This window comes from Actinia tenebrosa, unplaced genomic scaffold (genome assembly GCF_029948245.1).
Source record: "Actinia tenebrosa isolate PJP-AT-01 unplaced genomic scaffold, QUT_ActTen_1.0 PGA_scaffold7__59_contigs__length_16204524, whole genome shotgun sequence".
NCBI lineage: Eukaryota > Metazoa > Cnidaria > Anthozoa > Actiniaria > Actiniidae > Actinia > Actinia tenebrosa.
In genome coordinates, this window is record NW_028292584.1 from 839,864 (window position 1) to 865,000 (window position 25,137).

A 25,137-nucleotide genomic window follows, 5' to 3' on the forward strand; every position below is an offset into this window, starting at 1 on the left:
TGTCAAACTTCCATCGGCCGTTTACCTTACCATGACTGCGTAGGTGTGTATATTCTTCACCCTGCAGTATGTATCTCACACAGTCAGGCGCCCAAAGGCTGTATTCCTGACCGTCGCGTTCTAAGACCAACCTCAAACGGTCGATGTCTTCGAATGCGACGTAGTTTTTTATTCGGTATGAAACGCCTTGCAGCAGATCTCGCCAGTATGTTTGTTTAAGAATCATTATACCTATGAAATATTTTAAGGTGCGTGCTTAAAGTGTCTTGACCTTTGAATGCCTTAATGCACCAAGGGCAAGGAATGCGAATACCGGCAACATATTCGTCTATTTCCCTGCAAAGTAGATCATAATCATTGCTTACGATGGTTAAATATCCATTTTCTTCATATCGTTCCAACATTACCCTTTGTTTCTCGGACAATACGCCGGTGCCTTTGGGTGTCTTCAATTCTATGCATAATCCATTGTATTTATTATGGTTGTTAAGGATCAGCAGATCGGGTTGGCCTGCCTGGTAGCCTTTCCGCCAGCTTTTAATGCGCTTACTTGCGGTGTCCTGCAGTTCTCCAAGACCTGGAACTATGATTACGTGCGAGTAGAACCTACGCACCCTGTGTACGGTTCTATCGTGTATGTCTGCCTCCGTTTCTATCTTAAATGCCATTGGATTTGAACCATTGAATCGCTTCTCCATATCGTATTTACCTGTCTTCCTTAGCGTGGGTAGAACGTCACCCAACACCCATTTCCTGAACTTTTTTGCTTCAGCCTTTTCAGATCCGAATATCAATTCGTAAAGACCTTCCTCCGTCAAATACACGGCATTGGGTTGTGCGTTAAGGGTGTCACGCTGAGTTACACCCTTTAAAGACTTCAAAGTTACCCTGTTTTCCTCTGATACGTGATCAGACGCCGCTTTTCTGGAATTTACGTAACCCAACGCCGCCGCCACCTCCTTCGCTTTGAAGTAAAGTTTATCGCCTTGCACTATGCATTGCAGTTTGGTTTCGTTGTTTTCGAATACGCGAAGCATATTATACCTAAGGAATATTTTTTATCCTTTCGCTTGGCTCAAGGAACGCGAATCAATACGCAACGCTTTTTAGCTGATTCATTTCTACACTCAGTTGCGCGTCTGAGACTACGAAGATATATGCGTTGATCTTAGTAGCGTCGCTGGCGTCTTTGGTGCGCTTGATCTCCAACGTAATGCCGTCCTGGGTATTTACCAGCCGCAATCCCTGTCCATGTAGGTCTTCGTCGTTCGTCGTGCGCATGTCGATCCACAGCGCGTACTTATCCTTAAAGAATTTCTTTGGGTCAATTTGGTCGCCAAACTTACGTGCGACTTCCCGGTACATATCCGCGGGCTTTATCCCTTGTGAGTAAACCTTATTAGGCACTCCGTTGATGCTAACACCTACGTTGGTAATGTTAGGATTAAAGAACGCCTCGGAGTCACGCAATCCTGCCGTGTATGTCTTTGCAAACAGCAACATTATCCCTGTGAGGCTGCGCCTGGGAAGGTTAATGCTTTGGTTGATGACCTCTTCGACGTTATTTGTAAAGCTGAACGTCTTGTACATCACGACGTGGTCGTAAAGGAAAGCCTTCCCGGAGCTGTATTCCATACCGGCGCTACGGGCTAAGTCTTCGCTGTATACCGTTTCATACTGCAGCTCTAAGTTAGTAACGGAGTATGGGTGGACGGCTGAGGAACTTACGTCCTTTCCCTGTAGGATGTTCGTAGTGTCTGCTAGGGTTACTTCGAACTGCAGCTCGCTTAGCTGCCTTGGGTAGTATGCACCGTGGTTCGTGATAACTTCGAAATCTAATGGAACGACATATTTAGTGCCATAAGCTGTCTTTATTTCGTCTTCTCCTGAGGCGCCAGAGGTTGCGCTTCTTACCTTGCGTATGGCATCACTGGCGATTCCCTGCTCTATCCTTTGCGCGCGGTCAAATGCAGTCAACCATAAGTCTTTGTACGTGGTATACAGATCGTACCTATTTAAGTTCAAGAGGGATTCCCCTGCGAACTTCACCCGCATCTTTGAGACAATGTTGCGGCCAAGGTCGTTGACAACGTGACGCGCGTCCGCAGTGCTTGGTTGTATTGCTAGGTCAAACCTTAGCGCCAGGGTGCCAGGAACTAAGACTAGGTTATCCGTTAGGCGGGGCACGCCTACGTACAGGGTTTCCCCTGGCTTAGCGCTGCTGGGGGTAAAGGTGACACGGTGAAAGGTGCGTTCTGCTTTCAGTCCGCCAACCTGCTTAGGTAATACGTTGGGGTTTAACTTTGAGCTTATCATATATAATGGAAGTAGAAGGAACGGATTTTGACCCCACCACCGAAGAAGGTCAAGTCGACATTAACGACGAAGAATACGACGCATGGACTAAAGGCGCGGAAACCGACCCCCTAATCTACGACATGGCTCTAGAAAACACGTACGGCAGTAGGTGGAAAAGCTTCAAGACCTCCTTGAATCGCATGTGGCACGAAAAGAACCCGGGTAAGTCTGCCCCCGAGTACATAGAACTTCGAAACATGGGTGAGCAGGGAGCAACCGCGCGGGAAACCGTAGAGTGGGCAACGCAAGAGCTAACGCAGCGCTATTCCCACTTCGAGGCCGACGACGTAAGGCTCACAGAACGCGGAAACAAAGTCCTCATAAGCGTCCAAGACATGAGATATCCCGACAAAAACCGCTGGACCAAACCACAAATCCTCTTCGACGAAAATGGCTCGGTCATGGTTAACGTGGCAAGATTAAGAGGCTTTCAACTAGCTACCAGAAGTGCGTTAGAAAGGTTGGGAGCCCTGAATGAACGGGTCGCACTAGAAAAACACGCCAAGAAACTACAAGAAACGTTGAAAGAAAAGGAAGCAAAGTACGAAAGACAAATACGGCAGCTAACCGATGCTCAAAAGAAAGAAATCAAGGGCAAGAACGAAGTCATACTGCAATTCAAGCGAGAAGCTGAAACGGCTTTAGACGAGAGAGACCAAGCCCGACACGCCTTCAATCTTGCTCTAAAAGACCTGGATATGAGCAAGGAAGAAGCTAAAAACTTGCATATCACCATAACCGGCTCTTTAGAGGAACGGCGGCAGTTGGTTGCCGAAATTAACACTAAGGAAGAACAAATCCGGCAAAGAGATCAGGCCCTCGAAGACCTGGGGGGGCAAATAGAGCGGCAGCAGGAAATAATCAATGACCAAACTCGTCCCGAAGAGGAAAGGGAAGCAGCTCAAAGGGAATTAGAAGCCCTTCAGGAAAGAGTCGCGGAATTACAAGCGCAAAAGGACAACCTGGAAAGGGAGTTGGGCCTTACCACCAAGGAAAAGGTAAAAAGAGCCCTTTTGAAGTATGGCGTTCCGCTGGCATTCGCGGTCGCTATTTCAAGCGTAGTAGGAGTTATCCTATCCGCGCTTAAGGATACAGGCGCGGGCGTAAAAAAATTAGGCAATGGGCTGACGGACTTAGGGAAAAAGATGGCAGCCGGCATTCCTGGGCTGCTTGGTAGTGTTCTTAGTCTGGCACTTAGGGCCGGCGGCGAACTGTTGAAGTTCGTGGGGAATAACATTTGGATATTAGTTGTAGCTATTGGGGTGGTCCTCCTGAAGAAGATGAAGGCTTGATCTTATCCTTCTCATCGGGCGGTGCCCTGCTTTGAGGATAATGAAAGACAGTATTAGCACCACCCTGGTAATTTGGGGCCAACGGCAACACACTCATGGTAGAAATGGGCTTATGACTCCAGGCTGCATTAGCAGGCCTGCGACCTATGCGATTTATCCCAAACTTGCCGTCATCAGAAGTGACTTGCAACTTAGCATATTTACAATTGGCTAGCATATGAAAAGTTACTGGCGTTAGGTCTTCAGCGGACCTAGTGTAGGGCTCCATCGAAAAATGGGTAACTTTCCTGGTGTTCGTTGAAGTTCGATAAGGAAGCAGGGGCTTATTATTCTCATCGATAAGCCTAAACCCCACATTCGCATGCGTATTTGCATTAATGCTAATAGTGCAAATGACCAATGCAGTGCCCCCAACCTCAACCCACAGTCCAACGTCATGCCAGGCGCCGTTGTCATATCCCTCTTCATCTAAGCGGTGGGTATAGCGCGTTTCCCTCGCGTATGGATTCATATATTTAAAGGCTCATTACCGTCAAAGTGCTGATGGTCATGTGGTTATAGACAGTATTCCTTTGATTTTCTATGCTATTTATGCAAACACTCCCGGTGTCATCTACTCTTATCTGCAGCTTTACCTTCCCGTGGCAATCAGCAACCATGTGGAAAGTCCAAACGGAAAGATTCTCAGAGCTATTCGTTGGCGGCTCTACTGAGAAATGCGTAGGCTCCCTGTTGTTTGTCTTCGCGCGCATGGGCTGTAATACTCCATTGTCGTCACAGAAACGAAATCCTACATTCGCACTGCTAACGGCCCCCAAAGAAATGCTGCATAATATCAATTTCTTTCCTGAGTAGTTCAAATTCACGGACATGCCCGTGACATCAACCCAAGATGCCTGGGTGTATTTTTTCTCGCCTGTGTAAGTCGTATAAACACAATCTACTCCAGCTACGTAGGGGTTGTTCATCGCCATATATAATAGCTCAGACCAATGCTTGCAGCGGTTAAGCCGACCTTTAGTAAGTTATGGTCATATTCCTCAGGTATCGCAGGCAGGGCCTTCTTTGATGGTTTCTTAACTACGGGTAGCTTCGTTTCATGCGATTTTTTTGACTTCTCCACGAAATGGGGGATGTTCCTAAGAGTGTCAGAGTTCACGTCGTTCACCCCAAACTTCATATCCTTAGTAGCTCGTTGAAGTTTGTTGTTGTATCCTACTACAGAACCAGTATTTATAGATAAATTACTAGGCATTAACCAACAACCCGGGGCTACTGCATAGTCCAACCTCGCCTTAGAATTTTGTATAGCTAGTTGGTAACGCTGTACGCCCTTGCTAATGTCGCCCTCCAAGATTGAACTTTCAAATAAGATCAAGGCTTCGGCTCGCGTTTCTTCTGCGGCGCCAGTATTTCCGATTATGCTGGATCGGGTGTTTACCTGAGCTCCAAGGATAGAATACACGTAAGCTTCTATGCTGCGGTTTAAACGGGCAAGGCCGGCTTTGGTTAGTCCTTTACCTTCTGGGGGTATGAAATTAAGATATTGCTTTGTTTGCTCGTCGTTGGTAATTTTGATAATCAGTGGATTAGCCCCTGCATACTTACCGCCCTCGTCTTTGAACAAAGGTCCGTCTCTAACTTCCTTAGTGGTCTTAGCGTTTGGTTCAAAGAAGGTGCTACTGTCGTGAGTTTCTTTGTGATACCCAGTGTTCCATCGTAGATTCAACGCATGAACTTCCTTATCGCTTAGCACATGTCCACCAATCCCCCAATAAGCCCAAATATGCCCCAGACCATTGTTAGCGCCGGCAGTGCATCGGAAATCCTTCCCTACAACGTCAAACTCCTTACAAAGTCTGTCATAAGCCGGCACGCTGTATTTATTATCTCTTGGGTAAAACGTGGCATCTCCTGGTAATGCAGTAACGCCCATCTCATGCAGTATTCTTCTAACCGTAAAGTGAAAATGAAACATAAATATTGAATTCTTCATTAAGTTTGCACTTACACCACAGCCGCTAGTGGCACACCAAACTGCAAAGTTTAGTTGCTGCGGCCAATAACGCATGTTAGGACCACTTAACCATTCATGAGATTCCTTAGCGGTGGTATGAATAATGGGCACGTTTTTGAAGATATCTCGCACCTTTAACGGAAAGGAATGCTTGTTAGAAATCCGCATGTTCAGCGTTAGGTCCAAGCTTGGGTGTTTATCAAATGAAACTGCAGGTATCGGATAAGTACTGGTACCCAGCAATAATTCCTTTGACCAACCTTGCACGGGCTTATGTTCGATATAACCAGAATTCTTCAGTTGAGAGTCTATCTGATCGACCAGCGTAGGTTTCAAATCCTCATTGCTGTACATTCTGGAGCCGTTGAAGTAAATCCCATCGGGTCTTCTTTCGAACTTACTAGGGTCGGCATGCGGAAACATCTTCCTAAATGCTCTCCAATTCCAGTAATCCCGGTTGTCATGATGCGGCTGCTCCTGTATATCATTCCCAAAAGCGTCGTACATTAGTATATATAATGGATGTTATACCATCAGCACCTAAGTTGTACCCAGATGTTCCCTATACTACGCCTAACGAATTAAACGCTGAAAACTTTCGTCTGAATAAAGCAAATCTAATCCTGGCTTACTTGGAAGGGCAGACAAAACACTATGAAAAAGTTAGAAAAAAGTACGTCAGAGCCCGGAGTACGCTACATAAGATTGCGATAACTTCAGGATCCATATCTGTTGTGTTAACGGGCTCCGGCGTTGCTACTTCGCTTACTGGACCGGGAATAATCGTTGGAGTTCCTTTGGCCGGCGTTGGGGCAGCCTGTGGTATTATCTCGGCTGTTGCTACGGGTATTATGAAAAAGCTATCCACGAAAATATCCAAGCATGACACGACAATAGCTCTGTCTAGGGCTAAAGTAAATACTATTACCGACCTTGTCTCAAAGGCTTTGCGTGACAGAAAGATAGACGACGTAGAATTCTCGCTTATCTTAGCCGAAGAAGACAAATACGAGAAACTAAAGACGGACATAAGGAATAAAAAAACAGTCGTAAAAGATCTTTCCGAGGAATCTCGCAAAAAGATCTACCAAGAAGCGAAAGAAGAGCTTCAAAGAAAGCTTGCTCAGTAAACATCTGCTTCGAAAAGAGCGTGACGGGATTCTATTTACATATCGAACGTCAGTCTAGAAATTACGCGTAATATAAATTCATCGTACGAATTACGCGTAATATGTTATTGTCGCCTCGGAATCCATCCTAACAGGGGGTGGTTGGGGTCTATTTTGTAAAATATTTCGTAAATTACGTCAGGATAATAAGGAATATCCTTATCCAGCCGACAAAACATCCACTCGGCTTTTGTCATATCAGAAACCTCGGGAATAGACTTACCGGTAATTTCAGACAAAAGATAGGGAATAGCTTTGTAATATTTCCCTAGTTTTAATTTTTTCAGCGTTTTCCGTAGACTTTGTGGGGTTGACTCTTCTAAATGGTCTATGATTTTCTTCTTTACTTCGTTGTCTAAATATACCGGTCGATAACCTTGGATATGACTCATCCAGTCCCTAAAGTATTTTATTCTTTTGTATGGCGTCTTCTTACGACCTCCGTTGGAATAATATTGTTCCCTGGTAGCACAAGGCACGGCATTACGAATATTTTTACCGCACTCGTAACACTGTGCTGACGTGTCGTCTTCTATTTGCATTTTCTTACCACAACAAATATACTTATTTGGTTTAGTAGGTACAAACTTGGGTTTCAAGCACTTTACACAGAAATCATAAACAAACTCTTTACAATCTTCGCACTCCATATATAGACTAACATATTTGCGCTGTTGCCCCCAACCACACTTGGAGTGGGGATTGTCCATAGGTGGATTTTTGGCGCGGGTCTTGCCCGTGTTGAGATTGCGCTGGAACCCCCATTCCCTATACTACTAAAACTATAAAACTCGCGTTAGTTCGATCACTGGTATTGACTCGAGTATAATGGCAATATAGGGGCTAGCCATCCAGTCTCGGATCTAGCTTAAAAGGTCTTTTACCCCTGCTTCATGAGGGTAATTATTTATTTTCTCAATAATCCAGGGTCACCCAATTTCCACGCCAATTTTTTTCCAAAATCGCGAAAATGAATTAAATTGATAGGGAAATTCATGCAATAAAGAAGTGAATACTTAAAAGCAGGACTACAGGGGCTCTTCATCGTTATAGCAACTACTTAAACGCTTTAAAAAATCAGTTCTACTGAGATCATAGGTCGTTTTAAATTTCCTTAGATTTAGTGTCCATGGAAAAAAGCAGAGAAAAAAAGTTGCCTCAAAGAATGTTTAGCAGATCTTGAAGGTAGCACTTGATTGTTTACCGTTAGAAACCCGTCAAGTATTGAGTAATTTAATATGTTATTATATTGAGTTTAAAGAATTGTAAATACGTTATTCTATTTAATTTTAGAGATTGTTTTGGTGTTTAATATATCCTTAAGAGACTCAAATATCAATAAATTGCAATTCAAATAAAATACAGCTTGCTCTATTTTGTGTCATTTTTATGTAATATACACATATTTCAATAACGTTTGTCGCCTGAAAAGCTAGAAAGCTGAGACCAACAAGGATTATGGGTAGTTACATTTTACATGTTTCAACCGCTTTAATAACTGTTGATGGATTTTAGATCTTTTACCAGTCACAGTCTCACCTCTTCTGAGCATCCTCAAGCTGCAAATTGTATCAAAAGCTTGACTTGCTTGATATTAAAAGTTTCCCATGATCCTCAGGGATCTCAGCTTTCTAGGTTATTTAGTGACTAACTTTATTGAAATAAGTGTATCAAAGACAGAAAACAGTGTTTCATCCCATTTCGAAACACAATAAAACATAGATTGTAGATAGATCAAATACAAGACATCACTTTAGCTGAATTGGAAGTTTTACATTCAAACAACGACACACGCAACGTAAACTATCATTTAGGAACAGAAAATACGCAAACAGCACTGAGCTCTCAAAATACATCTGGAAACTAGGTCTATCACTAGGGCTTCGCCTTCTTACCGCACTCCCTTGCGTCATCAACATGCGCGCGCTCTCAAGTTGATGACGCACGGGAGTAGGGTAAGGCGTGATTTAAACTGCATCCGGTCACTAAAAATAGCCCAACCGGGATTTTACATGGCGCGCGTGCGTTATTAACAAGTTTCCCTCTCTTATTTATGCTGTCTTGATTCAGTGTATTCGACTGAAAAAAATAATGTTAGAAAGGCTAACGGCTAACGCTAATTATTTAATCCGTCAAATGATTTTAAGATATAGCAGGTAGCAAACTTGCCGCTCCACGACCAAAAGAAAACCAAGCTTCTATGGACGACTTTCTTGCTCTCCTTCAGGATTGTCTAAAACCAACCAGTATGAAGCTAGATAAGGTATGTTGAAAGAATTTGCTTCTATTAAAGACTCGTACCCAGTCGCGTCTCTTGTCTTATTGATCTCACGCTGTGGTTGATGGGAAACATCAGACAAAATCTGTTAACATTTGGTCAGCTACGATTTCAAGCTCACGCCCCCTCACGTGAGCCTATACAAATTATGTCTCAAAAACACGGTTTTTGGATCTTTTCTCAAAATAATTGGGTCTCTCCTGGAAGGATTTTCGAAAATCAATTTCTAAATTCCAATTTGATAATGGAACGAGGGCCACAGGATATCAAGTGCTCCTTTCGGAAACACGGATGATTTATTTTTTACTTATTTATATTAATTTGGAGTATTTATTTGAGCATGCGTGACGGCTACTAAGAAACTGCCTCGTACCCAAGCTAGCTCGTTTTAAAAACGGTTTTCGGCACAACGGTATTGCAATTTTCGATGCTATATATTTTAGAGTGCAAGAAGCGTATCTTTGCTAATAGTTTAACTTTCTAATGATTTTCGTTCTTGGCTAGTTGGTTTGATTCGCTTTTTTTCCAAGTTGAGACGTTTTAAACTCTCCCTTTTCACGACGCGGGCTCAATTTTGGTCATCAAATACACCCATTTGAACAGACTCGCGCATCAAAACCGGTTTAAACCAGAACTTAACAATAAATTATGCATGTCATTATGTCTGGATTCATATATAGAGGTGTAGTTCTCCTTTTTTGTCTATTGAAGCCGGGAGTCCCTAGCAGCATGGTAGCCATAAAATATTTAATGAAAAGTTATATTAGTGGATAAGAGAAAATTTTTAATTTGTAGCATTTGGTCTTTTTAAATGGAATACACTATATAAGGCGGGCGGCCAGGAGGACTACGACGCCAGTTTTCAAAGTTCAAGAATTTCTCCTGCGACACCTCAAAATTACTATATTTAAGCCTTTTGATTGCAACTTTTGTGATTCAACCAAAATAAAAAATCTGCGGTTAAAGCCTTGGTAACTTCACTCGATAATCTTGTTTTCGGGAGAATGGTATCGAACAACCAAACAAGCCAAGTAGGGGAGACTTTTCGTCAGGCTACTTGTATATCAACAGGAGTGATATCTCTTTTTCTAGCCATCTTCACAAGCGCCGGGAATGGTTTTCTTCTCTACGTACTGCATAAAGATCCACTAAAAGTTCTTCGTAGACCAGTGACTGTCTTCATTGGGGCACTAGCTGTCGTTGACTTTTTAACAGGGGCATTTTCAGACTTCGCCTTCGCTGCTCATGAGTTTGACTGCGCTATGGGCGCAAATAATTATCCAGGAGCGATTGGGAACTTTTCCGGAATCGCCTACTTCTTCACTGTTAACAGTGCTCTCCTTCTCGTCGCTGCTTTGTCCGTGGAAAGATTAATCGCGGTGGCCTTTCCCCACTACTACTACCGAAATTATGTTACCAAAAGAAAGATCTTCATTGTGGTAGCAGTTATCTATACCCACTCCTTTGTGTTCGCAATGCTTCAACTGGCGAAAATCCCCAACCAAATTTACCACAACCTTGACCTTAACATTCACATCAGTTTCCCAGTAGCAACAGTATCTATTACCTACGGGGCCATTTATGTGATTTTCCGAAAAAGACGCCTAAGAATCGATACCCACAAATCAGGAGAAAACGCTACCCAAAGGAATGCATCAGTCGTTGTCGAAAGCTCAGATGTTAGACGTCAAATCCGAAATCTCAAGATTGAACAGCAGCTCGTTTCAACTGCTTTTATTATATTATTGTGCATGATCGTAGCTTTGATTCCGTATCTAGTTTTTGTGTACGTAGAGATTGAATGTCCCAGCTGCATCGATACTGAATGGTTCTTTGCAGGCAGGCGCCTGTGCGTTCCATTTCTCTTCAGCAACAGCGCGGTTAATCCGCTAATATATGCCCACAGGCTGCAACATTACAAAAACTCATTTCGTGCTATACTCATAGATTCGCAATCTCGAGTTATATCACTAACTAGCCATATATATATGAAACAAAAATCGGTTGTTCCGACGCAGAGCATACGAGAAACTCCTTCACCTTGAAGCCTTCCTTCAAATATGAAAATCATCATACTTTTTTTCCGCTTCCTTTTTTCGTATTTCTTTAAAATGATTTTGTAATCAAAAAACAGTGCCACATCATGAATTCGAAAATGGCCTTTTCTTAGAGGCGGCCATGTTTGCAGTTGGTCTTTTACTAGAATGATTTTATCTAAACCGCGAAAGAGATATGACTATTTAGTTGATTAAAAAACAACAACAAAAAACAAACAAACAAACAAACAAAAGAAAACAATGGGTTGAGAGTCTACTACTAACTATCATGCGTACTAATTTCTAACGGGTTAAATAAAATCACTCTAGACTCGGTGAAACTGGGGCCAGATACTTATCCACGTGGCTGTGTGGTATGTTCAGTTGACGACACTGCTTCCTCTCCAAAGCTGCGTTGTTGATTCATCTGCGTTGCAGCAACTAAAAGACCCTGGGTTTGCAGATAAAGGATAAAAGCCAGACAATTTGTTGGTTGAATCCCGTATAACCAAACTCACATCCTGCCAATACACGACTTTCATAAGTGGCTGCTGCTGATTTGCATAAACATTAAAAATCAATGTTTTTGGAGTGAAAACCCTTTTAAATCATTGATCTTGTTGATTTAGATAAGGCATGTGAGTTTTTACTTAAATTAATAAATCCTTTACAATTTAAGATGTGAGCATTTGAAGTTTTGAAAATGCGTCAAAACGAGGCCACCAAGGCTTCCAGTGATAAACATACAAAACTCTCTATTTTCGTTCTTTCATAACTTCTTTGGTATGCAGTCAAATTCTACAAAATTTTCTGGAAATAGTTTTCGTGAAGTATTTTCTCAGATAGCATTAATAGTTTCTGGTAAAAAGGCTTCATTTTCTCTATCTGCAAAAACTGAGTTATGAAAGTCGTCAGGAAAAACGTTACTGGAATAAATACATGCAGAAAAGCAATGATGATGATGGCATATGATTTAGATAGCGCCCTTTCTATGTGCGATACAAACAAAGCCACAATCTTCATAAACTTCACATAATTTTCATATAAAAATTTTGAAACAACCAACTAGCTCAAAGATGGAATCGAAATTCAGCATGTTAGGTATATAGGTTTTGCAAAAAAATTTCGAATCAAGGGAGAGACATAACAGACCCGTGTGATTTCAAGAACCAGGAACCAGATCTATTATCACTTGATAACAAATATTTACCTTTTGGCAAACAAATTTTCTTTCCAATTTATAACAGTAAGCTCGTGCAGGAGTTTCTACTAGTTGTGATGGGTTCAGGACGTGGTCTGCACTGTTTAGTTCACATCGTCCATATCCACCTTTGCTGTTTTCTATATAGTTGGTTGATAAACATCTACAGTCATGCAGAGATGCATTTCATCTGGCATTCAGGAGCATCTTGAACGGCAACACCCAGGAAAGTGTTAAAAATGCTTTTGAAAATAATGGAAGAAAACTTCTCAGAGAAAAAAACGTGCTCAGATTTAAGGTGTTTGACTACTTAATAGCGAAGCGAAGTTTGACCTACGGTCTCGTGCAATTTCGACTCTTTGAAAAAGACACTCGTACGAATTAATCCCAAATCATGAACTCCCCAAACCGCGTGATCACTTAGTAATCTTCATTTTGCAATGTTTTTCATGTATATTATTATGAATGTAACGTGATAGTTTTTAATATCCCATAACAGTGTAATGATTGATCATATAAAAGCTATTGAAAATAATGGAAGAAAACTTCTCAAAGAAGAAATTGCTGTCAGATTTAAGATGGTTGACTATTTTTATAGCGAAGCGAAGTTCAGTCGGCTTAAAATTATAGACTAATGATGCTTTGTACGATGATAGAATCAGTTTAATAACTATGTATGAAATGCGATTTGAAAACATTATAATAAAAATACTATAAAAAAAAAAAAAAAAAGAATAAAATTGTTTATTATATAATATAATTTTTTTCTCTATTTCGAAAAATTGATATCTTCACACGTGAAAATAACATGTTATTTTCATATGTGAAAATAACGCTATTGCGATGGCTATTCAAAAATACACGGAAAGAATTGCCTGAAAAAGCCAAAACATACTTCATACGCTTGGAGATAGGAATTTATCTTCTCGTGTTGAAAATCTTTTCAACACTCGAAGATAAAATTCGTATCTCCGCGCGCCCATGTAATATCCTATGCATTTGATTATTTTTTGAAATCTAAGATTATTTTTTGTAACTAAGACATTCTAAATTTCAATCGTGAAATAATGTTTTTTGATAAAGCCATTCGCTTGTTTATGGACCTATGTTTAGGTAACTAAAACCGTTAGGCGAAATGTTTCCAGATGTATATATTTAGAATATATAAACTCAAAACCTTTTTGTAAATGCTAATGTTTCAAACTTTTGATGAATTACTCGCCTTGATATCACATGTACTCATTTTAGTTCTATGGAAATCTAATAAACATCTTGACAACATACAGTCTTATACTATATGACATGCTTTACTGAACTTCGATATCTCAATAAAGTTGATGCTGCTTAAAAAAGACAAAGTCGTGCAGGTTGGAGGAAAGTGATCGGTGCGTTGGCCTATGTCCCTGATAAAATGTTATTTTATGAGGGCTAGCACTATGGTAGTCGTCATGACAGTTCATATACTGATTAACTAGTGGTTCTCAATACTAAACAACCCCGGGTTTTTTCTTCCAGACCACCTGACATGTTGGGGTGTATGTATTTTTAATTTCAACTCCTTCTATTTTCGATTGAATCGTATTCTTTTGATCTGTCAATATGAAATCATTTTTAATATTTTTTGTTTCATTAAATCACTGACATCGAGATGAAGCTTGTCTTAATATGTTTGTCTTTAATGTACTTCATAATAACCAAGTCAAGAAAATCATCAAATCAATATAACGATCAGGTGGCGCTTATTTGACTCAAGAATCATCAACCCGAGTAGCCTGTAGCGCTGTTCATTAATCAATCAGCTAAGGGTGAAGTAAGATGATATTGATAAAGGGATGTGAAGGTTGTTGAAGAGAGGCTTCTGGACTTACTTATAGACGAACATGTCTCAAACTGTACAGAGAAGACACTGGTACCTTGCTTTACTATGTCCATCAGATAAAAAGGAACGAAGGGCAATAAATAAAATGAAATTTTAACACACAATATATAAGTTGTGTATATAGGTTGTGTGTGTAGGGGTTAAAAATATTCTGCGACACACAAAGGTTTTCACAAAAAAAGATTCAAAAAATAAAAATAAAAATAAAATAAAATAAAAAAACCACCATCAATATCGGCTTTCTCCGAGTTCGTCAGAATTTCAAATTTCTTTTAAGTAGATCGAGTAGTTTAGAATTGAGACTTGGCTAGGAAGATTGTCCAATGATTTTTAAATAAATGTATATAAAAAGATAAATTAATGGACTGACTAAGATCTATGACTTTGTGTTCTTCAATTCTCTCCAAAGTTCAGACATTTCAAATAAATAGCATAGAATCATTGATGATTAGGCATTTCGTTGCGGAACTATAGGCGAGTAAACAGGACGCAATTTTAGTTAAAATGTATGGAGCGGCCTTCTTGGTGTTCCAAGTGGTACACCATCATATCAGACAAAATTTCAAATATTTTTGACTATATTTCGCTTAAATATACTTTAAGTAGATATTTAAAACGTGACTTAGGGAAAATCTTTCAACTAGAGTAAATTATTTTACTATTTTAGACCACAGGTCATAGATATCCTCCCATTTTTTTCCCGTGGTTCAAAGGTTCTTTTTTAGACTTGCTTTATTTCGGACATCTTTGTGAGCAGATGAATCAGCAGATGAAAAGCCTGCTCATAGACAGAAAAAGTTTAATTTACTTCATTAGGCTTTAGTCAATTGAATTAGGTTATCGGTGCAAAATTTTATTAACTAGATGAAATATGTTCATTTTCTGTGATGGATCTCTGCTCTTTGATGACAGTTTTGATTAGATTTTTGACAATCGCTTTATTTTAAGATAAATCAACCCTTGAATATCTTATGCTCACTACTGGTTTAATAATTCCATATGATTAAATTTTGTCAATGGTCGTATTATTAAATCATTGTACATGTTATATAAATATTTATATTATGGAAGAAAAAAAAAAATTAACTATGAGTCACACTAGTAAATATATTCTATATATACACATTCTATATATACATTTTTTCTAATTGAGAGACTACATTCACAAAGTTCATATTCCTCTCATTTCCTTCCTGGATTCGAGCTTCTAATTAAATACACTGTTATATTCAAAAGGGAAATCATGAAAGTAAAGCTATAAATCATAGTACAATGTCCTGACCAGCGTCTTTTTGTACAAACAGAGTTTCGCATGCATTAAATATAAAAATGAACTTTTAAATTCATGAACTTTTAAATTGGAATTCAGTGGATGAAGAGCCACACTGTAGAAATGCCACTTTATTTTAAAACCTTTTTTATTTATTTATTTTAAATTTAATGCAAACCATTTTCTTCACCTTGTACTGTCCCTGGCGCTTTCCTTTACCATGAGCTACATTTACAAAACATATCCTTTAGTTCTTTTCTGAATTCAGGCATTCTGAACGAATATACAATTATATTCAAGAGAGAGTTCATGAGAAGCAGGAAAAATAAGGCTACAAAAAGACCTGCGTCTTTATAAATAAACAAAGTTTCGTGTATATTTATAATATATATACTATCTGCTATATTCTTTGGCAACCAAGTGGCCAGTGAAACGACAGTCACTATGAAGAGTGTTTTGGTTAGTTTGCTGTTCTCTTGGATTGTTCTGCAGTGACGAAACTTGGTGAAGAATTTCAGTTTAACCCAAATAGAGAGATATGAGAAGACAATTGTGGCAAGTGACGCCGCGGGAAGAAGTGTTATCCAACGCAAATAGGGAAAAAATTGTTTGGAATCAAAAGATTGGAGGAAATGCTGCTGCATGACAATGATAGGCATCGTTTGACAAACTGTAAGAAACCACACGACTGCTATGACTAGGAAATAATGGGCTGACTTAGCGATTCGATGATGAAATGGCCAGAAAACTGCAACCAATCTTTCAAGAGATATAAGAGCCAGAGAAAAAATGGATGCAATAGAACACATTTCAGTTACGCCACTTAAAGTTAAGATATCTGGTTCAGAACAGAAAATTAAGAGAGCACCATGGACAATGCCAGAAATTCCAACGAGTAAATCTGCGATGGTCAAGTTCACCAGAAGGTAACTGGACTTCTTGACAAGAAATGTCTTCTTTAGGAAAACTGAAAGTGCGATGGAGTTTGCAACTGTAACAGCGAACGCTAGAGGAAAGCCTGTTCGAACCCACAAATAATTCAATTCCGTATATATTTCCAAGTTTTCACTGGTGTTCTTCAGTACTCCACTGAAAGACATTTTGACCTCGAAGATACGCCGTCAATACGGTTATATTAACAGAAGCCCAGTAGAGAATGTAGTCCTTTAAAGCAAGACAACCTTATTGGTTTTTAATGAATTTGCTAGAAAACATCTTTATGTCTTAAAAATTTATACCAGATGTTGACACACACCACTCATTGAGCTATATTCCTAATGAAAGATTGGTCTTTTGTTTCGTGGTTTTATTGACATATTTTTTATTATTTTTATGAGAAAGCATCAGGTGTCAATGAAAGTTTTAAAATTACATAAGAGGCAGATAATATAAACTGAAAAAAGAAGAAAAAAAATTCGCTGAATTTCTTAATTTTTTATCATTTGGATATTTTGACTATTAGGCCCAGGGCAAACCTCGAACTAACCATGAGCTTAATTTAGTCGAACCTATTACATTTGAAATAGGCTCATGCATAGTACGACGTTTGCTGCAATTGAGAACGGACCCTATTGAATAGGCTCGAGTCCAGCATAAGTTCGACAAGCCAAATCGGACATTACGACTCTGGAGCGACTTCGCGGCAAACGTCGTTTTAAACACATGCAGAACTAAATTCATAAATTATGCAAAATAGTAAATCAATCATGCAAGTCGCATAACTTACACCAAAGCCGTGAAAACAACCACTCCCCCACCTCCCAAACACTCATTCTCCCCCCTGGCGAGCATGCGCTATACGAAGACGAATGATGAACGAGACCGAGGAGCTCTGGATGCGAAAATAAATTAAAAACTATTCAAACTGAACATGTCCGCGTTTAGAAAATCCTTGCCACGAGACGAGACTCTTGAGTCTCGTAGTTTTTGTTTTGACTAAACAAAATATGTTTGCCTGGTTTGCGAGATACCGACTTGCAATAAATGTGCTGTATTCGAGAGCAACGAAGATGAGCCGGGCTGGATGGCAGGTAAAAGCGTTGCGTATTGTGAATGCATTAATCCGGAAAAGACAAACAAATGTCCGTGCGTTTCCCGTGCATTTTCATGTCCAATTAAAATCATAATAACAATGGGTGAGTGATTTAAGATCGACATTGGTTCGACGTTTGCCGCCACATAGGCTGTTAAGTCGACCTTCCACCGAACCTATGTTTAATAGGTTCGGTGCGACTTTAGTTCGACGTTTGCCATGGGCCTTAGATTACATTAAATCTTTACTCCGTCATGATAATAAGTATTAAATACTAAGCAGAAAACAAACAAACAAACAAAAGGAATTTTTTTTTACAACTAATCGATATATATGCAAGAAAAAGTGTGAGCTATTACTAAAATTCGAATTATCTTTTCCGAAGTGCACCAGGAAGCGAATTCCACAGTTTTGCTCCACTAAGGAGAAACCTTTCTTCAGATACTCGGTTTTGGGTAGCGGTAACTGCAGTGAGGTAGAGGAGAGTCTAAGGTTTATAAATGTGTCGTAATATCAAAACGATTTTCTTTCATGTCATTTAATTAGGCTGGTGTGAGGCCCAGTTTAAACGTCGAATTTCACATGTGCCGAATCTAGCTATTATGATTTTAGATTTGGCACGGGAAATGCAACTCTTAAACTGGGCCTGGAGTCTGACGCTTGACCTTAATTTAGCGATTTCATTAAAACAAAATCGATTATAATTAGTTTCCGCATTAAAAAATTCTTGAACACTAAACGCCTTAAGACTTAAGACTTATTAGACTTTTTAAAAGCATCTAAAAACATCTTAAAAACATCTTAAAGACTATTCAACGCAAGACTTATTACGTAAAACGAACATCAAAAAGTATATAAAATTCAAGTTAGTTCGATCCCTGGTTTTGACTTGAGTATAATGGCTATATAGACTATATAAGCTATAGTTTTGATCTTGCTTTTAATATAAAAGGACGTTCATGGGCATTGTTCGCGCGCATCCTTTCTACGCATGAATTTAGTGAGCGCCCGCTCATCATGATGACGTCATTCCAATGTTTTGATAATCAAAATATTATAAAAACGTCTTTAATGTTTTATAGTTCTAAGACAAAGTCGGGCACCCCCTTTTTTAGTTCGTTTTTTTAAAAGTAATCGGAAATACTTTACTTTAGAAAAAAATCTAAAAATTCTGACGATTGGATCAAATCGAAATTACATATTTTGTGTATAATTGGAATAGAAATTCACGTAAAGCGAAGGCTTCAAGTCCACACTTATAGCACAATAAAATTTTATATTTCTTATTTTAAACATAAATTTTCAATGGTAACTAGCATTTGGTTATTTTCTAGTATTCTGTGAAAAATGGGGACGACTTATTTTTTCAATAAAATATGACTTATTTTTGACAGTTTTTCATGTTTACCTTGTTCGCGTGTTTTTACCGTAAAAAGGATGAGCTTCCACGTATTCTGACGGCTAAACGAAGTCGGGGACCCCATTTTGTATTTGCTTAGTTTACTTCTAGTATGATGTTCTTTCATCGTGCAAAATGTTTAAAAAATATGACGATGGGATCTTTTCTTTTTTCTTTTAAACATATTTTGTCGTTACATTAACCCCAAGAGCGTAACGCTCATCGAGGGGGTCTTTTGCCCATGAACGTCCTTAAAACGTCTTTTATTCCTGCTTCATAAAAGTAATTATAATCTTTTTAATCATAATAAAACTAATATTTAAAAACTTACATAAAATTCGAGTTAGTTCGATCCCTGATTGGCTTGAGAATAATGCCGGGCTATAATGACTAGTCATCCGGTCGTCTTATATCTTAAGACGTCTATGATCCCTGTTTGATATAGTAATCATTTATTTTCTCAATAATCCAGGGTCACTTAATTTTCGCGTGATATTTTCGCAGCACTTTGATTTCGCATTTCATTTACAAAATCACTAAAAATAGATTAAATTGACGGGAAAATTCATGCAATAAGGTAATTAAATACTTAAACAGGACAGGAGGGGCTCTTCATCGTTATAGCAACTAGTTTATCGCTTTAAATATGTTCTACTCAGATCTCAGGCCATTTTAAATTTCCTTAAATTTAGGGTCCATGGAGAAAGCAGAGAAAAAAAGTTGCCTCAAAGAATGTTTAGCAAATCTTGAAGTTAGCACTTGATTGTTTATTGTTAGAAACCCGTCAAGTATTGGGTAAGGTAATACGTTATTAGGCTGCGTTCGTAATGTATGGCAGAGGGAAGGGGGGGGGGGGGGGGGGGGGGCAGGAGAAATCTTTAAATGACAAAAAAAAAAATACCCCCCTTGAAGTCCCCCAAAGAAATAACTATCCCCCGGGCAATCTCTCGTAGCTTCTTCTAAAAAAATTGCATCCCCCAATTCTCTGAAAAACAATTTCAAACCCCCCCCATTTTACTGGTAAAAACATTATGAACGAAGCCTTATATTGAGTTTAAAGAATTGTATATACGTTATTCTATTTAATTTTAGAGATTGTTTTGGTGTTTAATATATCCTTAAGAGACTCAAATATCAATAAATTGCAATTCAAATAAAATACTGCTTGCTTTAGTTTGTGTCATTTTTATGTAATATATCAAAGACATAAAATAGTGTTTCATCCCATTTCGAAACACCGAGAATCGAAGTGAGTAAAAACACGAGGCGGAGCAGATTTTGTTTAACCAACTTCGAAGTATTTAGATATAGGATGAAACACTCTTTCCATATCTAATGGGGATACTCAAAGCATTTGCCCAAATGAAAGTTTTCAATGTATAGGTTTTGTTTATATTTAGCTCGCAGTCTCTTCTTTTCGTTTTTTTAAATTCTTTATTGATTTTGCTATATTATTTATCGAACGAAGCAAAGCTCGTCTCTCATATACCATGAAATTCAAAAAACGTCGGTTCGAGATCAGAAATGGGAAATCTGAGACTAAACGTAATTTTCGTGGTTTAATGTTTTTCGGCTAAAATATGAAAAATCACGTTTGTAACTCAAGTCGTCAAACAATACAATTAGCAACGTGCTACTTATTTTGCATGTCATACATATACATTTCGTGTTGTATTTCGTGTGATAGTAGTATAGTATGTCATGTATCAGAGGATAAACTGGACTATAAGAGACACGTCAACATTTACTCGGTCTCTCAGAACATGAGTCTCTTTCAGAAACTTTTCGTGTTGGGGTGTTTTTCATTTTTAGCTTGGTTTTTATTCTGGAGTTCGTTCAAAATTGGTTACAAAGAACCGGAGTGCTTGTTATTTTGCCAAGGTAAATATATGATTTCTTTCTTTTCTACCTTTTTTTTTCTTAGTCTGTATTCGCACGCGTAGTAACACCTGCAGCTTCACACCATGTAGGATCAGGACAGGAGTGCGAGCACCTGGAATATTTCATATATGGTTTCTGTTCTTTATCTTCTTTTTCCGAGTGGTTTTCATCATTCATCTGTCATCGAGGTCGTCCTCCTCTTCTTAATTCTTCTTCTACCACTATCGTTGAAGTGCGAACCACGAAGTTTGATGTCTCATTCGCCGACTAGCATTTCAACGGCAATCAATCAAAAAACTGGGGAGGATGGATCAATATCTTGAGTAAAATTTTAGAATATTTAAAAAATATTTTAAAAATTTAAAAAAATTAAAAAAAATTTTAATCCTCGATTCTCTTAAATTTTTCATTCGGTCCAAAACTTCCCTAAAATATTGCGGGTTTTTTATAGTTATCAAAAATTCTGAAATTTATTTGATGTATATTGATATTTTCTTTTGTATAGCGATTTCAATGATATATCAACAATATTTATTTAATCCAAAACGGTTTTAAAATACTGGTAATGAGACTTTTTAGTATGTTTAGAGATAAATTACTCCTTGTTTACTTGTTAGTAGTATAGGTAATAACACGGTTTCGAGTTCAATTTTGGACTAATTTGCACAAGTGTGTTTTTTCAAAGAATTGAAATTGCACGACACGGTTTCGAGTTCAATTTTGGACTAATTTGCACAAGTGTGTTTTTTCAAAGAGTTGAAATTGCACGAGAACGTAGTCATGGCAACGGTGATATCTTCACATGTGACGGACAGAGTAGAATGTACGATATTTTATACACCAGAAAAATCCTTACACAATATTTTGGTCTTCAAGATCCCAAAACTGAGCCGCAAAGTTTTCGTAACACGTCCAACAACTGTCAGGAATAATTTTTTTCTTTCAATATACAACTCCAGTTAGCTGCAAAGTCAGCCAATCCAAATGTCTTCATTCATCGTGATTCAGATTTACTTTACAGTAAAAAAAAAACTTTTTACATCAACATTCAATATAGCCAAATTTTGGTTTAAAATAAATGAAGAAAATCTTTGAAATAGCATGTATTTAAATCCAAAATCCCTTTGAATATGGTCGCTTGTGAACGAACAAATTTTATAAAATATTTTATCATATGATTATCCCTAAAATACCTATATTTCTCCTTCTCGAAAAAATGATATTATTTTCACATGAGAAAATATCGTTACCATGCTATTAGTTTATAAATAAAAACTTTTTATTATGATGAAAATCTTATCAAGTTGAACGGAGCCCTATGTATTTAACTAATTTAGTTAAATTTAATTTAAATTTGATAAGGTTTTCACACAATTCCCCCATGAGAAGCGTTTGAATTTAATGTACTTTCGCATTAATCTCATTGTCTTTATTTTCTTAAGTCACGCTTGAAAATAATAATAATAAAAAGCTGTGTTAAAAATCCTTAGTTAAATAAAATACAATATTCCTTTGCAGAGTGCGAACACAAATCATTTAGTAAAAAATTGTGTAAGAATCTATTGCTACGAATGTTTTCATTTAACCTTGACATTTCAGTACGTTTTTGATACAGAATACCAATAGATCTATTAGTATTCTGTATAACGATACAGAATACTAATTAAGCATTGTTATAATTCATCAACCCCAACCTTTCCATGGCAGCTATTCAAACCCTCCCCATGCTTTTAGTTTCTTTGGATATGTATCTTGTATACAAGTAATTGCATGTGACACAAATGCCGAGTCCGGATTGGACAGAACGCTCATGAATTATTGATGAATATTATAATAGCATTTACCACATCGTGTTTAATGGTCTTACTCATAGTCTTTTTCGTTTCTGTTTTAGTTTTTGCTTTACTTCGGCAAAGAATGGCTCGAGTATTTTCTTTAGATCGGCTGGCTCATTTCCCTCAGTTCATTCACTATTTTTTCCATATATTCAACAATAACGATGTACTTTTACTTGTGTTTTCATTTTTGAACTGTTTTTTAGTTGTTTGATAGGGCTTTTGATTTGCCTTTTTTTGTTCTACACTCATGGGGGAATTAATTAAAGTTGGCTCTTGAAACCGCAATCATTTTGTTAGTATTACTGCTCTATTTACTGTAGAAAGAGAGATTCTCAAGGTTCACGCAATTGATTGTGAAGATTGTTGTAGCCAACAAATTTATATAAAACAATGCGCCATCTTAAATCTTTGCTGTAGACCATAACTGAAGTAAAAACCTTCGATGTAACGACAGATCGTTCAACTCATAACGAATGTTGCTTTTTTGTGGTTAGTCCGTCGATAGACGGCTAACCACTATGCTATCGCGTAGCGTGAACCACTTCCCCTCCCCTGGTAGGGCGAACCATTTTTCGCATTTTATTCAGTAACTTTTTAATTTATTGAATTAATCAGTTCATTTAACTGTTAGAGCTTTCATTATACATCTCTAAACAGTGGAATAACAGTTTTCATGGCCGATCTTGACAGCGAGTTGCAAAAACAAAACGGCTGACCAATAGCGCAGCGCAGCCGTGATGTCATAATAACGAAGACAAAGGCGAAATTCGGACAAACAAACTTACAAGTTTACTTTCAGCAGATAATTTTCACAGCCCATCGCAGTTGATCTTAGCTTACATGGGTTATTATTGTAACTTTAAGCAAAAATAATAAAATCGGTTCGTATAATCCTCGTAGCGGTTAAACAGAATACAATGTTTGTCCGAATCTTTAAGCTATTTTTAGAATCAGCGCGCTGCGCTATTTTTGACGTGCTGCTGTGGGCCACTAGACCTCCCCCCCTGGGGTTAATTGTTGGAATCGTGCCACAAATCATGCTTCCTGTCAACTATCCAGGCCTGATGTTCGGTCATGTTCAATGCGATAAACTTCCGAATAAAATGGTGTATGCCATTTTCACTCGTGGATTACATCATCATATAAACCATAATAATTTCTTTTCCTCGTGGCTCGAGTTGCTACGACAAATTTTCTGCCGTCTTAATAAAGTCCGGGCCCAAGTAAGAGCGCACGACAGTGCTATCTCGACAAGATAGTCTCATACAAAACAAACTCATTACTCATATATTGAAGACTATGAAAAAAATATACATATATATATTGAAAACGATATTGAAAACTATATTGAGCCTCCTAATTGGAGGATAAATGAGGCCGTAATTTACGGGATATATTTAGCCCTTATATTTAGTCGAATTTATTAATATAAACAAACCAACAGCAACAACAACAAAAAAAACAACAACGCATTGTCGGTTGTGAATTAAATCAGACCCATTGTGGAATGTATCTTGAATCTCTTCCGATGAATTTTAAGATAATCCAGCCTTTTGCTCATGGCATGCATGGGATGTTCAAATTCATTCTTAGAACAATCGAAAAACCATATCTTTGCAATAATCTAATATTAGTTTATTGTGATCGATAACGATCAACAAGGCAACATTGTCTTAAAACTATTTCTATTTCTTTGCAATCATGTGAGAGGTTTTTGCTATATATAAAAACGAGCAGCAGTGTTCATTCAAATGTAAAAGTTTTTAATAAAACTCATGGTTCGAATTCCTTGGTCCGTTCTGATCACATGGTCGAAATCATGAATTATAAATGACTTTGGAAGACTTTAGTATGATCTCTCCTGTCCTCACACCATTCATTTTACTTCTTTGGACTAACCACATGCGCTTCTTGAGCGCCTTTAATTTAAAAGAGCATTAACGAAACTAAAATGCAATTCAAATCTTCAGATAAATATATAGCTGACAGTGCGAAGGTTATACAACTGTTCTATTATTGATCTTGAACAAATGCAACCCCATTCCACGATAAAATAATAGGCCCTTTGCAGTCAACAGTTACGTGTCTGTACTGGAATGCAAAATGTTTGTTTTTATATTAAATTGGTGACTCTTTTTAGCTGCTTGTAAAGAACTGAATGAAAACATGTGTATCCAGTGTGTTACGAAATGCAGTTTTATTACGATCTCTCGAAACAGGTTGTAGAAAGTTTGTTTGCAGTCCAGTAAATTTCACCCATAAGAATCAAAATATTCATTCATTTGCTCTCAGTGAATTAATCAGCACGTGATTGCTTAGCTGCAAAGGGCCTATTATTCCCTTCTTCTGGGGCTGCACGGACTTATATGAACATATTTAATCGGTCATTGTTGTAGTATAAAGCTCAACTGTAAATACTAATCCAGGCAAGACAAAAGGAAAATGGGGACACATATATCAGTATTTATATCCGATAAATGTCACAAT

At 38.1% G+C, this 25,137-nt stretch overlaps 3 protein-coding genes across 4 annotated transcripts in view; 2 read left to right on the forward strand and 1 right to left on the reverse strand.

Moving 5' to 3' along the window:
* Window positions 1-9,962: 9,962 nt before the first annotated feature.
* LOC116289385 (uncharacterized) lies at window positions 9,963-11,780 on the forward strand. The gene has a single exon (XM_031696283.2). The coding sequence runs from the start codon at window positions 10,119-10,121 to the stop codon at window positions 11,157-11,159; it is 1,041 nt and encodes a 346-aa protein (XP_031552143.1). The 5' UTR covers window positions 9,963-10,118; the 3' UTR covers window positions 11,160-11,780.
* A 3,767-nt stretch (window positions 11,781-15,547) lies between these two features.
* LOC116289383 (melatonin receptor type 1B-like) lies at window positions 15,548-16,676 on the reverse strand. Its single transcript, XM_031696280.2, has one exon. The coding sequence runs from the start codon at window positions 16,598-16,600 to the stop codon at window positions 15,716-15,718; it is 885 nt and encodes a 294-aa protein (XP_031552140.1). The 5' UTR covers window positions 16,601-16,676; the 3' UTR covers window positions 15,548-15,715.
* Window positions 16,677-17,383: 707 nt separating this feature from the next.
* LOC116289269 (beta-1,4-N-acetylgalactosaminyltransferase 3) overlaps window positions 17,384-25,137 on the forward strand; it is a 37,253-nt gene continuing 29,499 nt past the window's right edge. The window contains exon 1 of one of the 2 annotated variants that reach the window (XM_089040485.1): window positions 17,384-17,530. In XM_089040485.1, coding sequence (XP_088896611.1) covers window positions 17,524-17,530 — 7 coding nt within the window. In that variant the 5' untranslated portion in view covers window positions 17,384-17,523. Of the gene's footprint in view, window positions 17,531-20,615; window positions 20,813-25,137 lie in introns of those variants that run through there. The other variant, XM_089040484.1, reaches the window with a different exon arrangement.

Excerpts from the sequence above, each read along its gene's own strand:
- LOC116289385 (XM_031696283.2), top strand. The coding sequence starts at position 10,119 with ATGGTATCGAACAACCAAACAAGCCAAGTAGGGGAGACTTTTCGTCAG.
- LOC116289383 (XM_031696280.2), bottom strand. The coding sequence starts at position 16,600 with ATGTCTTTCAGTGGAGTACTGAAGAACACCAGTGAAAACTTGGAAATA.